Below are 19,070 nucleotides of genomic sequence, written 5' to 3' on the forward strand. Positions count from 1 at the left end.
TTCAGAGCTGGCTCTTGTCTCCTGAGTGGTGCCTGCAGGGCCCCTTTTCCCGGAGCTCAGGCCCCCCCTGGGCCCCATGCTGTGGGGACCACGGTGGCGGGTGGCTGGAGTTTATGTAACGTTTCTCAAATTCACAGGGCCGTCTCCGTTTTTAATCCGTAAGAATTGTTCTCTGAAATGGGCGTTGTTCTTTCCAGTCCTTTTATTATTTTTTAAATTCATTCTTTATTGTGACTTCGCCAACGCGCTCTTTTTCCCGCCGTACAGCACGCGGACCCCGTTACACATACGTGTACACGGACTTGTTCCTCCCGTGTCGCGCTGCGATGTAAGAATCTTGACGTGGTTCCCAGATTACAGGACCTCGCTGTAAATCCATTCCAGGAGCAGCAGTTGCCGTCCGTTGACCCCAAACTCCGATCCCTCCCCTCCAGTCCCTTGACTGGTTTTCACGGCCCTGTGCCCAGTGAGGTTGAGGTGTCCTCCGACTGGCGACTGGCGGCGCTTGAAAGGAGGGGGTGGCTTTTCCACTGGGGGGCGCAGAGGCCTCAGCCCCCGGGCTCTTCCCACCACAGGGCCGCGGGTCCGAGCCCTTCACCCCATTCTCTTCACCGGCCCCTGGCTTGTCTGTGCCACCCGCCTGCCCGTGGGAATCGGGCTTCCTCCCTGCCGGGCTCGTGCCCAGGAGCCTCTAGCCTGGGCATCTCTGTGTCCTCAGCCGCCGCCCGCCAGCGCCGCGGTCCCCCTGGCGGATGTGGCCGCCCGCGCTCGTTTGCTTCCCCGCGTGTTTGGCACGAGACCCAGGACACTCTCTTCCTCCCTGCGGTTGTGTCACCTCGGTCTCCTCCCCAAGCTGTGTGTGCTCCAGTGGCCTTTTCTAAGAACCAGCTTTGGGATTTTCATCATGACTGCCTTGGTTTTTCAGTATTTTCTTTTTTTGTTTGTTTTTTTGTCTTTTTAGGGCCACACCTGTAGCATATGGAGATTCCCAGGCTAGGGGTCGAATTGGAGCTACAGCTGCTGGCCTACACCGCAGCCACAGCCACGCCAGATCCGAGCCGTGTCCGTGACCTAAACCACAGCTCCCGGCAATGCCAGTTCCTTAACCCACTGAGCGAAGCCAGGGATTGAACCCTCAACCTCACGGTTCCTAGTCGGATTCGTTTCCGCTGCACCATGGCAGGAACTCCATTTTTCGGTATTTTAATTTCTGTCCCAAGGAATAATGCTTTGGTTAATTCTTCCCACATCTGTTGCTTTTGGTTGTTCTACTGACCTTTCTGTAAGGAAGCAATGTTATCAACTCTTTTTGCATTTGTTAATAAGATTTTGGTGGGGGGGGGGACGGCAGTCTTCCCTTTCCTTTGTCGATTTTCAACGTGGCTGGTGCCTTGGAGGCCCCAGGATGGTGGCAGAGATACTTTTCTGGTTTTGTTTTCAGGGTCTGTGTGTTCTTTTTTGTTTGCTTTTTTTAGGGCCGCTCCCGTGGCATATGGAGGTTCCCAGGCTAGGGGTCGAATCGGAGCTGTAGCTGCCGGCCTACACCAGAGCCACAGCAACACGGGATCCGAGCCACGTCTGCGACCTACACCACAGCTCACAGCAATGCCGGATTCTTGACCCACTGAATAAGGCCAGGGATCGAACTCACAACCTCATGGTTCCTAGTTGGAGGCGTTTCCGCTGTGCCACGACGGGAACTCCGGGTCTGTGGAGTCTTGGTGCGCCCCGTTGCTGGGCAGTGTGGCTCCCATGTCCCTGGAGCATGATGCCTGTCACTGGAGAGCATCCTGGCTCTCTGGTATCACCACGTATCCGTTTAGTCCCTGTCCCAGCCCTGGGAGCTCAGAGCCATTGCTGGCCGGGGACTGTGGCTCTGAGCTGTCACTGCTTCTGGGCCTCAGCGGCAAGTAGAGCCTGGGGAGTGGATATTTTTAGAAGCAGAAAAATCTTGACTTTCTACTGTTACTTTTTTGAATTGAAGTATAGTTGATTTACAGTGCTGTGTTAATTTCTGCCGTGCGGCCAAGTGATTCAGTTGCCTATATATGTGTGTGTACACGCACACACTCTTAACTCCTCTTTTTCACTGTGGTTCATCACGGGACATTGGACAGTCCTCTGTGTTCTTCAGGAGGACCTCGGACTTACGGCCTCCGAGGGTAATAGCTCACACCTGCTCCCCCATCCTCCCCTCCACCCTCCCCCCATCCTCCCCCATCCTCTCTCCCCATCCTCCCCTCCATCCTCCCCCATCCTCCCCCATCCTCTCTCCCCATCCTCTCCCTCCATCCTCCCCTCCATCCTGCCCCTCCATTCTCCCCTCCATCCTCCCCTCCATTTGCTCCATCCTTCCCTCCATGCTCCTCTCCATCCTCCCCCTCCATCCTCCCCCCCATCCTCCCGTCCATCCACCTCTCCATCCTCCCCTCCATCCTCCCCTCCGTCCACCTCTCCGTCCTCCCATCCATTCTCCCCTCCATTCTCCCCTCCATCCTCCCCTCCATCCTCCACCTCCATCCTCCCCCCATCCTCCCCATCCTCTCTCCCCATCCTCTCCCTCCATCCTCCCCTCCATCCTCCACCTCCATCCTCCCCCCATCCTCCCCCATCCTCTCTCCCCATCCTCCCCTCCATCCTCCCCCCATCCTCCCCCCATCCTCCCCCATCCTCTCTCCCCATCCTCTCCCTCCATCCTCCCCTCCATCCTCCACCTCCATCCTCCCCCCATCCTCCCCCATCCTCTCTCCCCATCCTCTCCCTCCATTCTCCCCTCCATCCTCCCCTCCATCCTCCACCTCCATCCTCCACCTCCATCCTCCCCCATCCTCCCCCATCCTCTCTCCCCATCCTCTCCCTCCATCCTCCCCTCCATCCTCCACCTCCATCCTCCCCCCATCCTCCCCCATCCTCTCTCCCCATCCTCTCCCTCCATCCTCCCCTCCATCCTCCCCCATCCTCCCCCATCCTCCCCCATCCTCTCTCCCATCCTCTCCCTCCATCCTCCCCTCCATCCTCCACCTCCATCCTCCCCCATCCTCCCCCATCCTCTCTCCCCATCCTCTCCCTCCATTCTCCCCTCCATCCTCCCTCCATCCTCCACCTCCATCCTCCACCCCATCCTCCCCCATCCTCCCCCATCCTCTCTCCCCATCCTCTCCCTCCATCCTCCCCTCCATCCTCCGCCTCCATCCTCCCCTCCATCCTCCCCTCCATGCTCCTCTCCATCCTCCCCCTCCATCCTCCCCCATCCTCCCGTCCATCCACGTCTCCACCCTCCCCTCCATCCTCCCCTCCGTCCACCTCTCCGTCCACCTCTCCGTCCTCCCCTCCATCCTCCCCTCCATCCACCCCTCCATCCTCCCCTCCGTCCACCTCTCCGTCCTCCCCTCCATCCTCCCCTCCATCCACCTCTCCGTCCTCCCATCCATTCTCCCCTCCATCCTCCCCCCATCCTCCCGTCCATCCACGTCTCCACCCTCCCCTCCATCCTCCCCTCCATCCACCTCTCCATCCACCCATCCATCCTCCCCTCCATCCTCTCCTCCATCCACCTCTCCATCCTCCCCCTCCATCCTCCCCTCCATCCACCTCTCCATCCACCCCTCCATCCACCCCTCCATCCTCCCCTCCATCCTCTCCTCCATCCACCTCTCCATCCTCCCCCTCCATCCTCCCTCCATCCACCCCTCCAACCACCTCTCCATCCTCCCCCTCCATCCTCCCCCTCCATCCTCCCCTCCACCTCTCCATCTTCCCCTCCATCCACCTCTCCATCCTCCCCTCCATCCTCCCCTCCATCCACCTCTCCATCCTCCCCTCCATCCTCCCCTCCGTCCACCTCTCCGTCCTCCCATCCATTCTCCCCTCCATTCTCCCCTCCATCCTCCCCTCCATCCTCCACCTCCATCCTCCACCTCCATCCTCCCCCCATCCTCCCCCATCCTCTCTCCCCATCCTCTCCCTCCATCCTCCCCTCCATCCTCCACCTCCATCCTCCCCCATCCTCCCCCATCCTCTCTCCCCATCCTCTCCCTCCATTCTCCCCTCCATCCTCCCCTCCATCCTCCACCTCCATCCTCCACCTCCATCCTCCCCCCATCCTCCCCCATCCTCTCTCCCCATCCTCTCCCTCCATCCTCCCCTCCATCCTCCACCTCCATCCTCCCCCCATCCTCCCCCATCCTCTCTCCCCCATCCTCCCCTCCATCCTCCCCCCATCCTCCCCCCATCCTCCCCCATCCTCTCTCCCCATCCTCTCCCTCCATCCTCCCCTCCATCCTCCACCTCCATCCTCCCCCCATCCTCCCCCATCCTCTCTCCCCATCCTCTCCCTCCATTCCTCCCCTCCATCCTCCCCTCCATCCTCCACCTCCATCCTCCACCCTCCATCCTCCCCCCATCCTCCCCATCCTCTCTCCCCCATCCTCCCCTCCATCCTCCCCTCCATCCTCCCCCATCCTCCCCCCATCCTCCCCCATCCTCTCTCCCCATCCTCTCCCTCCATCCTCCCCTCCATCCTCCACCTCCATCCTCCCCCCATCCTCCCCATCCTCTCTCCCCATCCTCTCCCTCCATTCTCCCTCCATCCTCCCTCCATCCTCCACCTCCATCCTCCACCTCCATCCTCCCCCATCCTCCCCATCCTCTCTCCCATCCTCTCCCTCCATCCTCCCCTCCATCCTCCGCTCCATCCTCCCTCCATCCTCCCCTCCATGCTCTCTCCATCCTCCCCTCCATCCTCCCCCATCCTCCCGTCCATCCACGTCTCCACCCTCCCCTCCATCCTCCCCTCCGTCCACCTCTCCGTCCACCTCTCCGTCCTCCCCTCCATCCTCCCCTCCATCCACCCCTCCATCCTCCCCTCCGTCCACCTCTCCGTCCTCCCCTCCATCCTCCCCTCCATCCACCTCTCCGTCCTCCCATCATTCTCCCTCCATCCTCCCCCCCATCCTCCCGTCCATCCACGTCTCCACCCTCCCCTCCATCCTCCCCTCCATCCACCTCTCCATCCACCCATCCATCCTCCCCTCCATCCTCTCCTCCATCCACCTCTCCATCCTCCCCCCTCCATCCTCCCCTCCATCCACCTCTCCATCCACCCCTCCATCCACCCCTCCATCCTCCCCTCCATCCTCTCCTCCATCCACCTCTCCATCCTCCCCCTCCATCCTCCCCTCCATCCACCCCTCCAACCACCTCTCCATCCTCCCCCCTCCATCCTCCCCCTCCATCCTCCCCTCCACCTCTCCATCTTCCCCCTCCATCCACCTCTCCATCCTCCCCTCCATCCTCCCCTCCATCCACCTCTCCATCCTCCCCTCCATCCTCCTCCCCTCCTCCCTCCCCCCTCCATCCTTCTCCCCTCCATCCTCCCCTCCATCCTCCACCTCCATCCCACCTCCATCCTCCCCCCATCCTCCCCCATCCTCTCTCCCCTCCTCTCCCTCCATCCTCCCCTCCATCCTCCACCTCCATCCTCCCCCCATCCTCCCCCATCCTCTCTCCCCATCCTCTCCCTCCATTCTCCCCTCCATCCTCCCCTCCATCCTCCCCCTCCATCCTCCACCTCCATCCTCCCCCCATCCTCCCCCATCCTCTCTCCCCATCCTCTCCCTCCATCCTCCCTCCATCCTCCACCTCCATCCTCCCCCATCCTCCCCCATCCTCTCTCCCCATCCTCTCCCTCCATCCTCCCTCCATGCTCCTCTCCATCCTCCCCCTCCATCCTCCCCCATCCGCCCGTCCATCCACGTCTCCACCCTCCCCTCCATCCTCCCCCTCCGTCCACCTCTCCGTCCTCCCCTCCATCCTCCCTCCATCCACCTCTCCGTCCTCCCATCCATTCTCCCCTCCATCCTCCCCCCCATCCTCCCGTCCATCCACGTCTCCACCCCTCCCCTCCATCCTCCCCTCCATCCTCTCCTCCATCCACCTCTCCATCCTCCCCCTCCATCCTCCCCTCCATCCACCCCTCCATCCACCTCTCCATCCTCCCCCTCCATCCTCCCCTCCATCCTCCACCTCCATCCTCCCCCCCATCTCCTCCCCATCCTCCCCCATCCTCTCTCCCCATCCTCTCCCTCCATCCTCCCCTCCATCCTCCACCTCCATCCTCCCCCCATCCTCCCCCATCCTCCTCTCCCCCATCCTCTCCCCTCCATCCTCCCGTCCATCCACCCCTCCATCCACCTCTCCATCCTCCCCCTCCATCCTCCCCTCCATCCTCCACCTCCATCCTCCCCCCCATCCTCCCCCCATCCCCCCATCCTCCCCCATCCTCTCTCCCATCCTCTCCCTCCATCCTCCCCTCCATCCTCCACCTCCATCCTCCCCCCATCCTCCCCCATCCTCTCTCCCCATCCTCTCTCCCCATCCTCTCCCTCCATCCTCCCCTCCATCCTCCACCTCCATCCTCCCCCATCCTCCCCATCCCTCTTCCCCTCCTCTCCCTCCATTCCCCCTCCATCCTCCCCCCATCCTCCACCTCCATCCTCCACCTCCATCCTCCCCCATCCTCCCCCATCCTCTCTCCCCATCCTCTCCCTCCATCCTCCCCTCCATCCTCCACCTCCATCCTCCCCCCATCTCCCCCATCCTCTCTCCCCATCCTCTCCCTCCATCCTCCCCTCCATGCTCCTCTCCATCCTCCCCCTCCATCCTCCCCCCATCCGCCCGTCCATCCACGTCTCCACCCTCCCCTCCATCCTCCCCTCCGTCCACCTCTCCGTCCTCCCCTCCATCCTCCCCTCCATCCACCTCTCCGTCCTCCCATCCATTCTCCCCTCCATCCACCCCTCCATCCACCCCTCCATCCTCCCCTCCATCCTCTCCTCCATCCACCTCTCCATCCTCCCCCTCCATCCTCCCCTCCATCCACCCCTCCATCCACCTCTCCATCCTCCCCCTCCATCCTCCCCCTCCATCCTCCCCTCCATCCTCCCCTCCACCTCTCCATCTTCCCCTCCATCCACCTCTCCATCCTCCCCTCCATCCTCCCCTTCATCCACCTCTCCATCCTCCCCTCCATCCTCCCCTCCATCCTCCCCTCCATCCACCCCTCCATCCACCTCTCCATCCTCCCCCTCCATCCTCCCCCTCCATCCTCCCCTCCACCTCTCCATCTTCCCTCCATCCACCTCTCCATCCTCCCCTCCATCCTCCCCTTCATCCACCTCTCCATCCTCCCCTCCATCCTCCCCTCCATCCTCCCCTCCATCCTCCCCTCCATCCTCCCCTCCATCCACCTCTCCATCCACCCCTCCATCCTCCCCCTCCATCCTCTCCTCCATCCACCTCTCCATCCTCCCCCTCCATCCACCTCTCCATCCTCCCTCCATCCTCCCCTTCATCCACCTCTCCATCCTCCCCTCCATCCTCCCCTCCATCCTCCCCTCCATCCTCCCTCCATCCACCTCTCCATCCACCCCTCCATCCACCCCTCCATCCTCTCCTCCATCCACCTCTCCATCCTCCCCCTCCATCCTCCCCTCCATCCCCCCCTCCATCCACCTCTCCATCCTCCCCCTCCATCCTCCCCCTCCATCCTCCCCTCCACCTCTCCATCTTCCCCTCCATCCACCTCTCCATCCTCCCCTCCATCCTCCCCTCCATCCACCTCTCCATCCTCCCCTCCATCCTCCCCTCCATCCTCCCCTCCATCCACCTTTCCATCCACCCCTCCATCCTCCCCTCCATCCTCTCCTCCATCCACCTCTCCATCCTCCCCTCCATCCTCCCCTCCATCCACCCCTCCATCCACCTCTCCATCCTCCCCCTCCATCCTCCCCCTCCATCCTCCCCTCACCTCTCCATCTTCCCCTCCATCCACCTCTCCATCCTCCCTCCATCCACCCCTCCATCCACCTCTCCATCCTCCCCCTCCATCCTCCCCCTCCATCCTCCCCTCCACCTCTCCATCTTCCCCTCCATCCTCCCCTCCATCCTCCCCTCCATCCTCCCCTCCATCCACCTCTCCATCCTCCCCTCCATCCTCCCCCTCCATCCTCCCCCTCCATCCTCCCCTCCATCCTCCCCTCCATCCACCTCTCCATCCTCCCCCTCCATCCTCCCCTCCATCCACCCCTCCATTCTCCCCCTCCATCCTCCCCCTCCATCCTCCCCTCCATCCACCTCTCCATCCTCCCCTCCATCTTCCCCCTCCATCTGCTCCATCCTTTCCTCCATGCTCCCCTCCAATCTCCACTCCATCCTCCCCCTCCATCTACCCCTCCATCCTCCCCCGTTTCCACTGTGCCACAGTGCGAACGCCTGTGTCATAGATTCCACATAGAAGTGATATCATGTGATGTTTGTTTGACTTTATTTCACTCAGTATGACAACCTCTACTTGCACCCACGTTGCTGCGAATGGCATTGTTTTGTTCTTGTTTATGGCTGTGTAGTATTCCATGTACCACATCTTAATCCACTCGTCTATTGATGGACATTTTACGTTGTTTCCCTGAGTTCACTATTGTGAATAGTGCTGCTATGAACATAGGGGTGCCTCTATTTTTTTTTTTTTTTCCTGTCTTTTTAGAGCCAAACCCATGGCATATGGAAGTTCCCAGGCTCGGGGTCAAATCCAAGCTGCACCTGTTGGCCTACACCACAGCCACCCAACACGGGATCAGAGCCATATCTGTGACCTATACCACAGCTCATGGTAGCGCCAGATCCTCAACCCACTGAGCAAGGCCAGGGATCGAACCTGAGTCCTCATGAATGCTAGTCAGATTGGTTTCTGCTGAGCCACAGTGGGAACTCTGCTTGTCTTTTCTTTCTTTCTTTCTTTCTTTTTTTTTTTTTTTTTTTTTGGTGTTTTTGCCTTTTCTGGGGCCGCTCCCGGGGCACATGAAGGTTCCCAGGCTAAGGGTCTAATTGGAGCTCTAGCCGCCAGCCCACACCAAAGCCACAGCAACGCGGGATCCGAGCCGCGTCTACAACCTACACCACAGCTCACGGCAACGCAGGATCCTTAACCCACTGAGCAAGGGCAGGGATCAAACCCTCAACCTCATGGTTCCTCGTCGGATTCGTTAGCCACGGAGCCATGACGGGAACTCCCTGGGCTTATCTTTTCCAGTTAGTGTTTTGTGCGGACGCGTGTCCAGGAGTGGGAGGTACTCTGCTATTTCAGTTCACACTTAGGTTATAGGAGTTTGACTTTTATGATTCTAAGTCCTTAGGATTTATCCAGCTAGGAGGTACAGTCAAAATACTGTGCTTTCAAGTCATCTGCAATAATTCTTTGTATTGTTTTACTGCCAACTTGATACACAGTTGGGCTTACTTGTTTTCAGTTTTTAGAGACGACTGTTTTGTTTTGTCTTGCTTAGCTTTTTAGGACCACAGCCGTGGCTCATGGAGGTTCCTGAGCTAGGGGTCCAGTTGGAGCTGCAGCTGCCGGCCTCCACCACAGCCACAGCAATGTGGGGTCTGAGCCGAGCCTGTGACTTACACCACAGCCCGCGGCAACGCCGGATCCTTAACCCACTGAGCGAGGCCAGGGCTCGAACCCATGTCCTCCTGGACCCTAGTCAGGTCTGTGAGCACAGCGGGAGCTACAACGGGAACTCCTAGAGGTGACTTTAAAAGAGCAGTTTCTTATTAGTATAAACCTCCGTGTGGCCCCGAAGCCAAAACCAGAGACGGGGCACTTTGAGGAGCCTGCGCCCACCTCTGGCCCACACGGTCGTGTCTGCGCTGGTGCTGGCTCGTGCTGCCCCGTGCCAGTCTCGCCGTGCCCCTGGGTCTCTGGAGGGGCAGGCTGCGCTTCCGGCCCCCACTCGCTCGCTCGCTCGCTGCAGTCAGTGCCGCGGGGCAGCCGCACCACATTTGCGTGGCCTTTTCTGACCCGAGGCACCATCACGGTCCTCGCGGCCCCCCCCCCCCCCCGTGCCTTCGCCTCAGGGCCTCGGTGCCGCCAGGTGCAGGGCTGCCGGCTGCCCCCACCCCGCGCCCCGTCTCGTCCGTTGTTTGCTCCCCAGGAGGAGCGTCGCTGCCTTGGGACCCCGTACAGATGCGACCCCTGGCTGCCCTGTGTCACAGGAGGCTGGCGGTGTCCTGAGCAGCCAGCAGCGCTGCTCACAGAGCCCGCCCCCAGCGGCCACCTCAGCTCTGCGTGGTCACTCGGCCCGCTCCCCCCGCAGGTGTCCCCGGGTGTCATCGCCAATCCCTTTGCTGCGGGCCTGGGCCGCCGGAACAGCCTGGAGAGCATCTCCTCCATCGACCGGGAGCTGGGCCCCGAGGGCCCTGGCAAGGTCAGCAGCGCCGGGCCGGCAGCCCAGGGCTCAGGAGCCGGAGGCCGTCCGGCCCTGACCGCCGTCTGCTCTCCTCACAGGAGAAGGAGCCGCCCGGGCAGACCCCACAGCGGGGGCTGGAGGCCATGGTGAGTGCCAGGTCACCCGCCTGCGGGGCGGGGGCCTTCCCACACGGCCCGGGGCTCCGAGCTCTGGCTGACCCTTCCCGCGGGGCACGCTCGGTGGCCGACACAGCCCCTTAGAGCCCTGCGTCCACTCTGCTCCCCGGACTCGGAGCCCCGAGAGCCTGAAGCAGGACCGCCACCCTCTGGCTACCACGCCCGGCGCTGGCAGCAGGCAGAGGGTCAGTCCCTGACTGTCCCAGCCTCTGTCTGCCCACCTGCACGCCAGTCCTGCCTTCTTTCCTCCAGCCGAGACCCTGCAGGACAGCTTTCGGGGCTCTGCCAGGGCCCTGCCCCCAGTGGGAGGGGCCTTTGTGGGCCTGGAGGGCTTGGGCCAGAGACAGCTGGGGACCACCAGAGCCACCAGGGTGGGGTTGGGCACAGGCCACTGTGGGAAGGACGGGCTGGAGCAGCTGCGAGCAGCCCTGGAGGAGAGGGTTGGGGCAGAGGCCTAGCACTCGGCCAGGGGCCGGGGGACTCTGGACAGGAGGCATGTGCTGCTCCTTCGTCCCCCGGGAGAGAGGAAAGCCCTCCCAAGGGGCGTGTGCAGCAGCCAGCCACAGCGGGGGACCCAGCAGGCGGAGACCCCGCGGACCAGCGGTGGTGGGAGGTGCAGTGGGGCATCTGTGCTGGGCGAGAGCCTTGGAGGAGCAGGGAGGCGCGGGCTGGGGCTTTGGTGCAAAGCGTGGAGAGTTGTCCCTAAAGGCCGTGGCCTGGAGTCCATCAGGCCCTCCCCCTTGCCCCCACACACCAAGGGGACAGGGGAGGCCTGGCACAGTCCCTCCCTCCCTCCCTTGGCCCAGACTGTGAGAGCCAGACGTCCCTAGCAGGGCACGGCTGCGGGGTGGTTGGCAGGAGTCGGCCTCCTAACTCGTGGACCTCAGAGCTCCTGGCGGGGGCGCCAGGGGCCTGCCTGTGGGGTGGCCAGCCTGCTGCGGGGACAGCCTGCCAAGCCAGTGGCTGTCTGCACCCTGGCAGCAGGCGTTGGGTCTGGGGGCTCTGCCCCTGGGCCGCCCCGTGCCCAGCTTTTTTCTGTCTCATTGCTTGTTCTTGTCTCTCCCCAAAAGCTGCAGCTTCCCTCCGGTGGCGGCAGCCCACTGCCATGGATGGGCAGCTGGCGCTCAGCCTGGGGTGGGGAGCAGAAGCCCCAGGCCTCTCTCCTGTCCCTGCGTGTTGGGGGGAGGGCCCGAGGGACTCCAGGCCACTGCCTTTCGGGGAGAACCCCTCCACGCCGGCCAAGCAATGGTGCCGACCTGTCCAGGGTTGTCCCCTGGGCAGTGGTCAGGCCAGGGAGCTGAGGACCAGCCTTGGAGCTGGGAGGGCCAGTGCCCCCCTGCCCCCGGCTCCTCCCTGTGGGGCCCCAGTCCTACTGGACTGTCGCCCCACCAGCCACCACTGGCTTCTCCAGGTTCCGTCTGGGGCAGCCGGAGGGATGAAGGAGGTGCCCTCTTCCCCGGGCCGCCAGCAGGTGAGTGCATAGTGGGTGCGGCTGGGGACCTCAGGGGCTGCTGTGCGCGGGGCTCCACTTGGCTGCTCCCCTTCACTCTGGGCACCTTCCTGGCCAGAGCTGGCTGGTGAAGGGGGCGGGGAGCTCCCTGTGAGTCCCCAGGAGGCAGCGTGGCCCTGCCCCCACCCCCCACTTTACCGCGGAGGCGCCCTGGCTGCACTGCGTAGGGAGGGCCAGGCCGTGGGCACCGGGTCTCGCTGCACAGCAGGCTGGGGTAAGCAGTGGTGGTGCCGCCTTGGAGCCGGGCCCCCAGCCTCTACCCCTTCCTGACAGACCACAGAAGGGTGAGTGCCAGCCTCGTGCCCTGGGCACCCACCCAGCCACCCACCTTGGCTCCATCTCTCTCTTCCCTCCGTCCCCCACACCCTCTTCCCCGAACGCCGCGGGCCCCTCCGCACCTGCCCTTTGTAGACGAGACTCGGGGTGATCCAGCCAGTGGCTCCGGCCTGGCCAAGGGGCTCCCTGGCCCCCAGGGGCAGAGGGGATCCCCAACCTGTGAGTTCTGACCTGTGGCGGGGGTGGGGCTGGAGGCAGTCAACAGGGCCAGCCAGTGGCAGCTAGGGCGGTGGCTGTAGAAGGGACAGCTGTCCCAGCACAGCTCACTGGCGCCCGGTCCCCCAGCCCCCCTCCCCGCCCTCCCCCGACGAGCTGCCCACCAACGTGAAGCAGGCCTACAGGACCTTCGCGGCCGTGCCTGGCCTGCACCCGCTCCAGGACGCCCCAGCGCAGGTAGGTGGCGGGGGACCCACGGTGGCCTCGACGCATGTGCTTGGGAGGCCCGAGGGACCAGGTCTCAGGGCGCGCTCCCCCCAGCCCCCCACGCCTGGGCCCGCGGCCTCCCCGGAGCAGCTGTCCTTCCGCGAGCGGCAGAAGTACTTCGAGCTGGAGGTGCGGGTACCCCAGGCCGAGGGTCCCCCGAAGCGTGTGTCGCTGGTGGGAGCCGACGACCTGCGGAAGATGCAGGAGGAGGAAGGTGAGCGGCCGGCTGGGGGGCCGGGGAGGGGGCGGGGGGGGGCGGTCTCGGGCCTGACCCGCCCCCACCCCCACCCCCACCCCCAGCCCGGAAGCTGCAGCAGAAGCGAGTGCAAATGCTGCGCGAGGAGGCAGCCGCCGACGCGGGGCTCCCGCACGCCGCCCAGGCCCCCGACGACGAGGAGCCCGAGGAGGAGCCGCCCTGGGCCGCCCAGAGCCCTGCCGCAGGGTGAGGGGGGCGAGGAGCCGGCACCCAGCGTCTCCCCCGCCGCTGCCGCCGGCGCCGCGCCCACCTGGCCCTCCTGTCCTGTCGCCCAGGCCCGGCCCCGCGTCCCCTCCGCCGCCGCAGGGAGGCGGCGCCCCGGTGCGAACGGCCAAGGCCGAGCGGCGGCACCAGGAGCGGCTGCGCGTGCAGAGCCCGGAGCTGCCGGCGCCCGAGCGGGCCCTGTCCCCCGCCGAGCGCCGCGCCCTGGAGGCCGAGAAGCGGGCGCTGTGGAGGGCGGCCAGGTGAGGCCCGCCGCCCGCCCGCTGCCCGCCGCCCGCCCGCCCCACCTCGCGCCGCCCAACCTCGCGCTCGCTCCTCCCCAGGATGAAGTCCCTGGAGCAGGACGCCCTCCGCGCCCAGATGGTCCTCAGCAAGGCCCAGGAGGGCCGCGGCAAGCGTGGGCCCCTGGAGCGCCTGGCCGAGGCGCCCTCGCCCGCGCCCACCCCGTCCCCCACCCCTTGGAAGGTCTGTGTGCGGCGGGAGGCGGGGGGCGCAGCCTGCACGCGGACCCACCCCAACTCCCGCTTCTCGTCCCTCCAGACCTCGGCCCCCCGACTGGCACCTCCCCGGGACGCCTGGTGAGGAGCCCGCGGCCGCGGCCCGCGCTGCCCCCCCGCCCCGCCCCCGCTCCTTCTCACGCGCTCGCCTCTCTCCTCACGCTGTCCTTTCAAGGCCTTGTCTGGCAGGAAGTTTGACTACAGGGTGTTTGCAGCCCTGCCCTCTTCCAGACCTGTCTATGACCTGCAGGTACCGGGCCCTCCTGGCCTTGGGCAGGACAGCCCCGACCGCCTCCTGCCGCCTTTCTGCTCTGCCTGTCGCCCAGCCCTGTCCCCTCCTCCTCCGCTCCCTTCCCTGTGTCTCTGTGGCCAGTCCTGCGCCGGCCGCGCCCAGCCCACGGGCCCCCCTGGGTGGGTTCCCGCCGCTCCGGGCCGGGCGGAGCCCTGACCAGCCCTTCTCCCATCACAGTCCCCGGATTTTGCCGAGGAGCTGCGGTCCTTGGAAGCATCTCCCAGCCCAGGTGAGGGAGGGGGCGGCCGGCCGGGGGTGGGGTGGGGTGGGGTGGGGGGTCCTCTCCCCTCAGGGCGCCTCGGCCCCTCGGCTCACTTCGGCCCCGTCCCGCTGGCCAGGTCCGCCGGAGGAGGACGGCGAGGTGGCCACGGTGCTTCTGGGCAGGCCCTCTCCGGGCACAGTGGGCCCCGAGGAGGTGACGCTGTGCAGCAGCCGCCGTGCAGTGCGGCCGGGGCGCCGCGGCCTGGGCCCGGTCCCCTCCTAGAGGGCAGGGGTACCTCCCCCGACTTGGGCCGGGGGCCCTGCCAGCTCCGACGCCGCCCTGGCCCCAGTCTTTTAACCTGGCTGTTAGCTTTTTAAAGAGGTCCCCTCAGGCCTTCTGGCCACTGACTAACCGCCCCTCCCCAGCCAGGCCCTCCTGGCGAGACTGTAACTAGTGATGTTTGTACAACCAAAGACTCTATTTTGTGGTTCAAGGAAAATAAAATTGACTACGTTTTACCTCTCGTCTGTCTGTCTGCCTCCGACCCCTTCTGTTCCTCCGAGTCTGGGGCGGGAGGGGGGGGCGGCCGAGCCCCTCTCCGCAGCTGGAGGACCGCGCCTGGGCTCCCGCCACCAGGCTCAGCCCCCTGCCCGGACGCGCGCGCAGTCGGGCGGACACGCGCAGGCACGGACCCAGCGCCCTGGGGGCGCGCTTTATTGGGGCCGAGCCCTAGAGGCCCCCGCCGGGCAGCTGCACGCGCACCGGGAGCAGCACCCGCAGCTGCTCGGCTGGAGGCCACCGCACCTTGGTGACAAAGAAGAGGCGGAAGTGCCCCAGGCGCGCCTCCTGGAACTGGGCGGGGCCGTACTCGGGCCCGTCGTTGGGCCGCAGCAGCGACAGGTACCGCTCCCGCTCCAGCAGCGCGCGGCTCAGCAGCTCCCGCGCCAGGCCCGGCTGCACCGCCTCCAGCTGCCGCTGCACCGCCGGGAACACGTCCACCTCGCGCAGGTCCACCACCAGCGGCTTCCCGAACCTGCGGGCAGCGCCGGGCGGGGCGGTGAGCGCGGGCGCGGGGCCGGGGCCCCGCCTGCCGCCGCCTCACCTGAGCGCCCCCAGCAGGGCCAGCCGGAGCCTCTCTGGCCGCAGGTGCTCCGGGTTCACGGCGTCCACGTAGTTGGTGTCCTGGTAGCGCAGGAAGACGGCCGCCTGGCCCGAAGGGTCGATAACAAGAGGCCACCTGGGGGCGGCCGCCAGCTCACCGCCGACCGCCGGGCCCTTGGCTCGCCCCTCGCCTGCCTGTCCCGCGTCCCAGACCCAGGCCGCTGACCTGCCGTCGGCGCGGATGCGATCACCCACATCCCTCAGCAGCACGTCGTGGAGCTCGGTGACCTGGCATTTCAGCCCGGGCGCCTCCTCCTCCCCTGAGGGGGCGTGAGGGGTGGGGCTGAGGCCGGCGCCCCTCCCTCCCCGGCCCCGCCCCTCCCCCCTCCCCCGGCGCCCCCGGCCCGGCCCCGCCCACCCGCCTGGGTCCGCTCCCGCTGCTCCAGCCGGGCCTGGGCCAGCGTCTCCTCGGCCTTCTGGGCCTCCTGTCGGAGCCTGTCCACCTGCGCCTCTGCGTCCTTGATGGCCTGGGGCGGGGGGGCACACCCGGCTCAGCGCGAGGCCGACCACCCCCCGCCACCCCGCACGTCAGGACCCCGAGGAAGGGACGGAGGGCCCCGCCCCGTCCTGCCCGCCCCAGGCGGCTGTTGGAAAGGGATGCCCCACGCCCGCCCCGCCTTCGGGAGCCCCGGACCAGGGAGAAAGCCCACCTGCAGCGTGAGCTCGGCCCTGGCGGCACCCCTCCGCTCGCACCTGTCGTGCTCCGCGACCCTCCGGTTGAGCTCGCAGTACGCCTGCTGCAGCTGGGCGGGCCGGGGCACAGCTGGCTGGCGCCCTTCGCACCCGCTCCTCCCGGGGCCGCCGGGGCTGTGCACTCACCTGCTTGTGACACTGCTGCTGTGCCTTCGCCAGCTGCTGCACTTTGAGGTTCACGCTGGGATGCGAGGGAACCAGGGGTCAGAGGCCCTGCTTGCCGACACGCACGCACACACCCCCGCACCCCCGCACCCGCGCTGCACCGCTTGGCCTCGGCCTCCTTGTGCTGCTCGGCCTCCTGGGCCCGGCGCTGCCGCTCAGCCTCCATGTTCTGCAGCATGACATCCGTGAGGCTCAGGTCCCACAAGTGCAGCACGCTGGCCACCGCATCCAGAGAGGCCACCTAGCGACCGAGGACACGGGTCAAAAGCTCAGGGCGTGTGCTGTCCTCTGCCCAGCCTGGAGAGAGGGGCTGTTACACTCCCATTTTAAAGAAAAAGGCACCACCTCGCAGAAATGGGGCTCTCGCGGCTGGCCAGGGGTGGGCCCTGAAGCGCTGAGAACCTGGAGCAGCTCCTCCCAAACTGAGCCCCGAGGGTCCTCTGGGTCCCCCTGCACGCCCCCTCCCCCACCAGCCCCAGGCGTCCTGCTTGCGTCGCCGCTGGCAGGGCCCTCAGGGCAGCTCCCCGCAGGCCCCAGCTGGCAGGCCACACTCATCCCAAACCTCTCCTTACCCGCTCCTCTCAAGCACCCCCCCCCCCGCCCCCGAGTGCGAGCGGGGCACAGACAGCCCGCTCTCAGAAGCAAGGGACAGGGATCCACAGGAAGCTTTTTTGCCTCAGGTGGTTCATCCAGGAGTATTTCCTTTATCCTTTAACAGAGCCCCACAACTTTGATTCGTACAGTGTTGAGTATGTGTAGTTTACAAAAGAAAGTTCGCAGCTGTGTCAGGAGCAGTGAATGGATGGCCAGACAGGAGAGAGAAGGTGAACGTGGGAAGAAGCCCATCCAGGATTACCTTAAAGAAACTGAACACGTAAAACTTCCAAGAGTAACAGCTGCCACGTATTGAGCCCTGTGTGCCAGGAATGTGCTAAGGGACTACATCTATTATCTCATTAATCTTCAAAGCACAGGGACTGCAAGTTCCCTGGCGGCCCAGTGGGTTAAGGATCCGGCATTGTCACTGCTTTAGTGCAGGTTTGATCCCTGACCTGGGAACTTCCACAAGCCACAGGGATGGCCAAAAATATATATAGGAACTGTCATTAGCCCCACTTAGGAATATACAGACCTGAGATTCAAGTAAGTTTAAAAATTTGCCAAAGATTAGTTTGTAAGTCGAACTGGAATAAATGGAAAACTATATGGGTGAACATATAAAAGAATAAATAAAAAAGCAAGCAACCCAATTGAAAAATGGGCAGAAGGCCTACAGAGACGTTTCCCCCAAGACCTATGGCCAAGAGGTACTCGACGTCACTTTCTTTTTCTTTTTTTTTTTTGTGTCTCTTTAGGGCTGCATTCGCGGCACATGGAGGTTCCCAGGCTAGGGATTGAATTGGAGCTGCAGCTGCCGGCCTACACCACAGCCACAGCCACGCCAGATCCTTAGCCCACTGAGCAAGGCCAGGGATCGAACCTGCATCCTCACGGATGCTAGTCAGCTTAAGCTGCTGAGCCACAGCGGGAACTCCCTCAACACCACTAATTATTAGAGAATGAGACTCAAACTACAGTGAGGTCCCCCTCACACCCGTCAGAATGGCTGTCATTAAAACGTTTACAAATAACAAATTCTGGAGAGGGTGTGGTGCAAAGAGAACCCTCCTTCACCACTGGTGGGAGTGGAAATTGGTGCCACCACTGTGCAGAACAGGCTGGAGGTTCCTCAGAGAACTAAATATACCATATGACCCATCGATTCCACTCCTGGGCAACTATCCAGAGAAAACTGTAATTTGAAAAGATACATGCACCCCATCAGTGCATGTATGTTCACAGAAGCCCCATTGACAATAGCCCAGACGTGAAAGCAACCTAAGTGTCCAATGACAGATGAATGAATAATGGGAGTTTCCTGGTGGCCTAGTGGTTAGGACTCGACACTTTTACCATTGCAGCTTGGGTTTGCTCCTGGTCTGGGAACTGAGGTTCCACGTCAAGCCACTGCACACTCCAAAAAAACCCCCAAAACAGGAGTTCCCGTCATGGCTCAGTGGTTAACAAATCCGACTAGGAACCATGAGGTTGGGGGTTCGGTCCCTGGCCTTGCTCAGTGGGTTAAGGATCCAGCGTTGCTGCGAGCTGTGGTGTAGGTCGCAGATGTGGCTCGGATCCCGCATTGCTGTGGCCCTGGCATAGGCTGGTGGCTACAGCTCCAATTCGACCCCTAGCCTGGGAACCTCCCTATGCCGCGGGAGCGGCCCAAAGAAATAGCAAAAAGACAAAAAAAAAAAAAAAAGACCAAATAAATAAATAAATAAATAAACAAAAATAAAAAGAATGAGGGACTCGGATCGATTGACAGAATGGATGAAATAATGAACTAAAACACAAAAAATTACGGGAAGAAGGGACTTAACGGATGAATAATGTAAGGTGAGGAGCTGGTGGGTTGAGCAAATGGAGAGATGACTTAATGGGTGCGTTTGACCGTCCAACACAGTTTCTGAGTGCCTTCCACATTTGGGCCAAAATGTACGACATCAGAGAACACATCCCAGCCCCTGCTCTCAGGATTTTCCCCCGAGTAGACGGCGGGACGGCGCGGACGGAGCTCGGATGGTAACGGACAGCGGGTAGAGGCAGGGGAGGCCGTCGACTAGGACGCGGCGCCCACCTTCTCCCCCGAGCGCATCCAAAAGACCCCGTCCACACGCAGAACAGCAGCACACGACGGCTCGAGGCTGGCAGAGGACCTTAAGCCTCCAAAAAGGGGAAGAAACCCTCCACAAAACTGCACAGAACAGAAGGAGAAAGAGAGAGAGACGCAGAAAAGGAAACAGAACAGCACTAGCACTGCTGAGAGGGAGCAGTGAAAGCAGAGAGA

The 19,070-nt window shown here is 63.5% G+C and overlaps 2 protein-coding genes across 2 annotated transcripts in view; one reads left to right on the plus strand and one right to left on the minus strand.

Annotated features, from left to right (window-relative positions):
• Window positions 1-14,679, plus strand: part of SCRIB (scribbled planar cell polarity protein) — a 27,436-nt gene extending 12,757 nt beyond the window's left edge. Inside the window, 12 exon segments of the mRNA XM_021090546.1 lie at window positions 10,155-10,265; window positions 10,346-10,393; window positions 11,835-11,894; window positions 12,555-12,662; window positions 12,747-12,906; window positions 12,993-13,134; window positions 13,224-13,412; window positions 13,494-13,631; window positions 13,706-13,748; window positions 13,843-13,917; window positions 14,137-14,188; window positions 14,298-14,679. Coding sequence (XP_020946205.1) covers window positions 10,155-10,265; window positions 10,346-10,393; window positions 11,835-11,894; window positions 12,555-12,662; window positions 12,747-12,906; window positions 12,993-13,134; window positions 13,224-13,412; window positions 13,494-13,631; window positions 13,706-13,748; window positions 13,843-13,917; window positions 14,137-14,188; window positions 14,298-14,443 — 1,272 coding nt within the window. The 3' untranslated portion in view covers window positions 14,444-14,679.
• IQANK1 (IQ motif and ankyrin repeat containing 1) overlaps window positions 14,537-19,070 on the minus strand; it is a 44,208-nt gene continuing 39,674 nt past the window's right edge. The window contains exons 7-13 of the mRNA XM_021090476.1: window positions 16,282-16,421; window positions 16,142-16,196; window positions 15,973-16,065; window positions 15,681-15,789; window positions 15,489-15,582; window positions 15,264-15,398; window positions 14,537-15,194 (exon numbers count right to left, since the gene is read on the minus strand). Coding sequence (XP_020946135.1) covers window positions 14,891-15,194; window positions 15,264-15,398; window positions 15,489-15,582; window positions 15,681-15,789; window positions 15,973-16,065; window positions 16,142-16,196; window positions 16,282-16,421 — 930 coding nt within the window. The 3' untranslated portion in view covers window positions 14,537-14,890. The remainder of the gene's footprint in view (window positions 15,195-15,263; window positions 15,399-15,488; window positions 15,583-15,680; window positions 15,790-15,972; window positions 16,066-16,141; window positions 16,197-16,281; window positions 16,422-19,070) is intronic.

Source organism: Sus scrofa, chromosome 4 (genome assembly GCF_000003025.6).
Source record: "Sus scrofa isolate TJ Tabasco breed Duroc chromosome 4, Sscrofa11.1, whole genome shotgun sequence".
Taxonomy (NCBI): Eukaryota; Metazoa; Chordata; class Mammalia; order Artiodactyla; family Suidae; genus Sus; species Sus scrofa.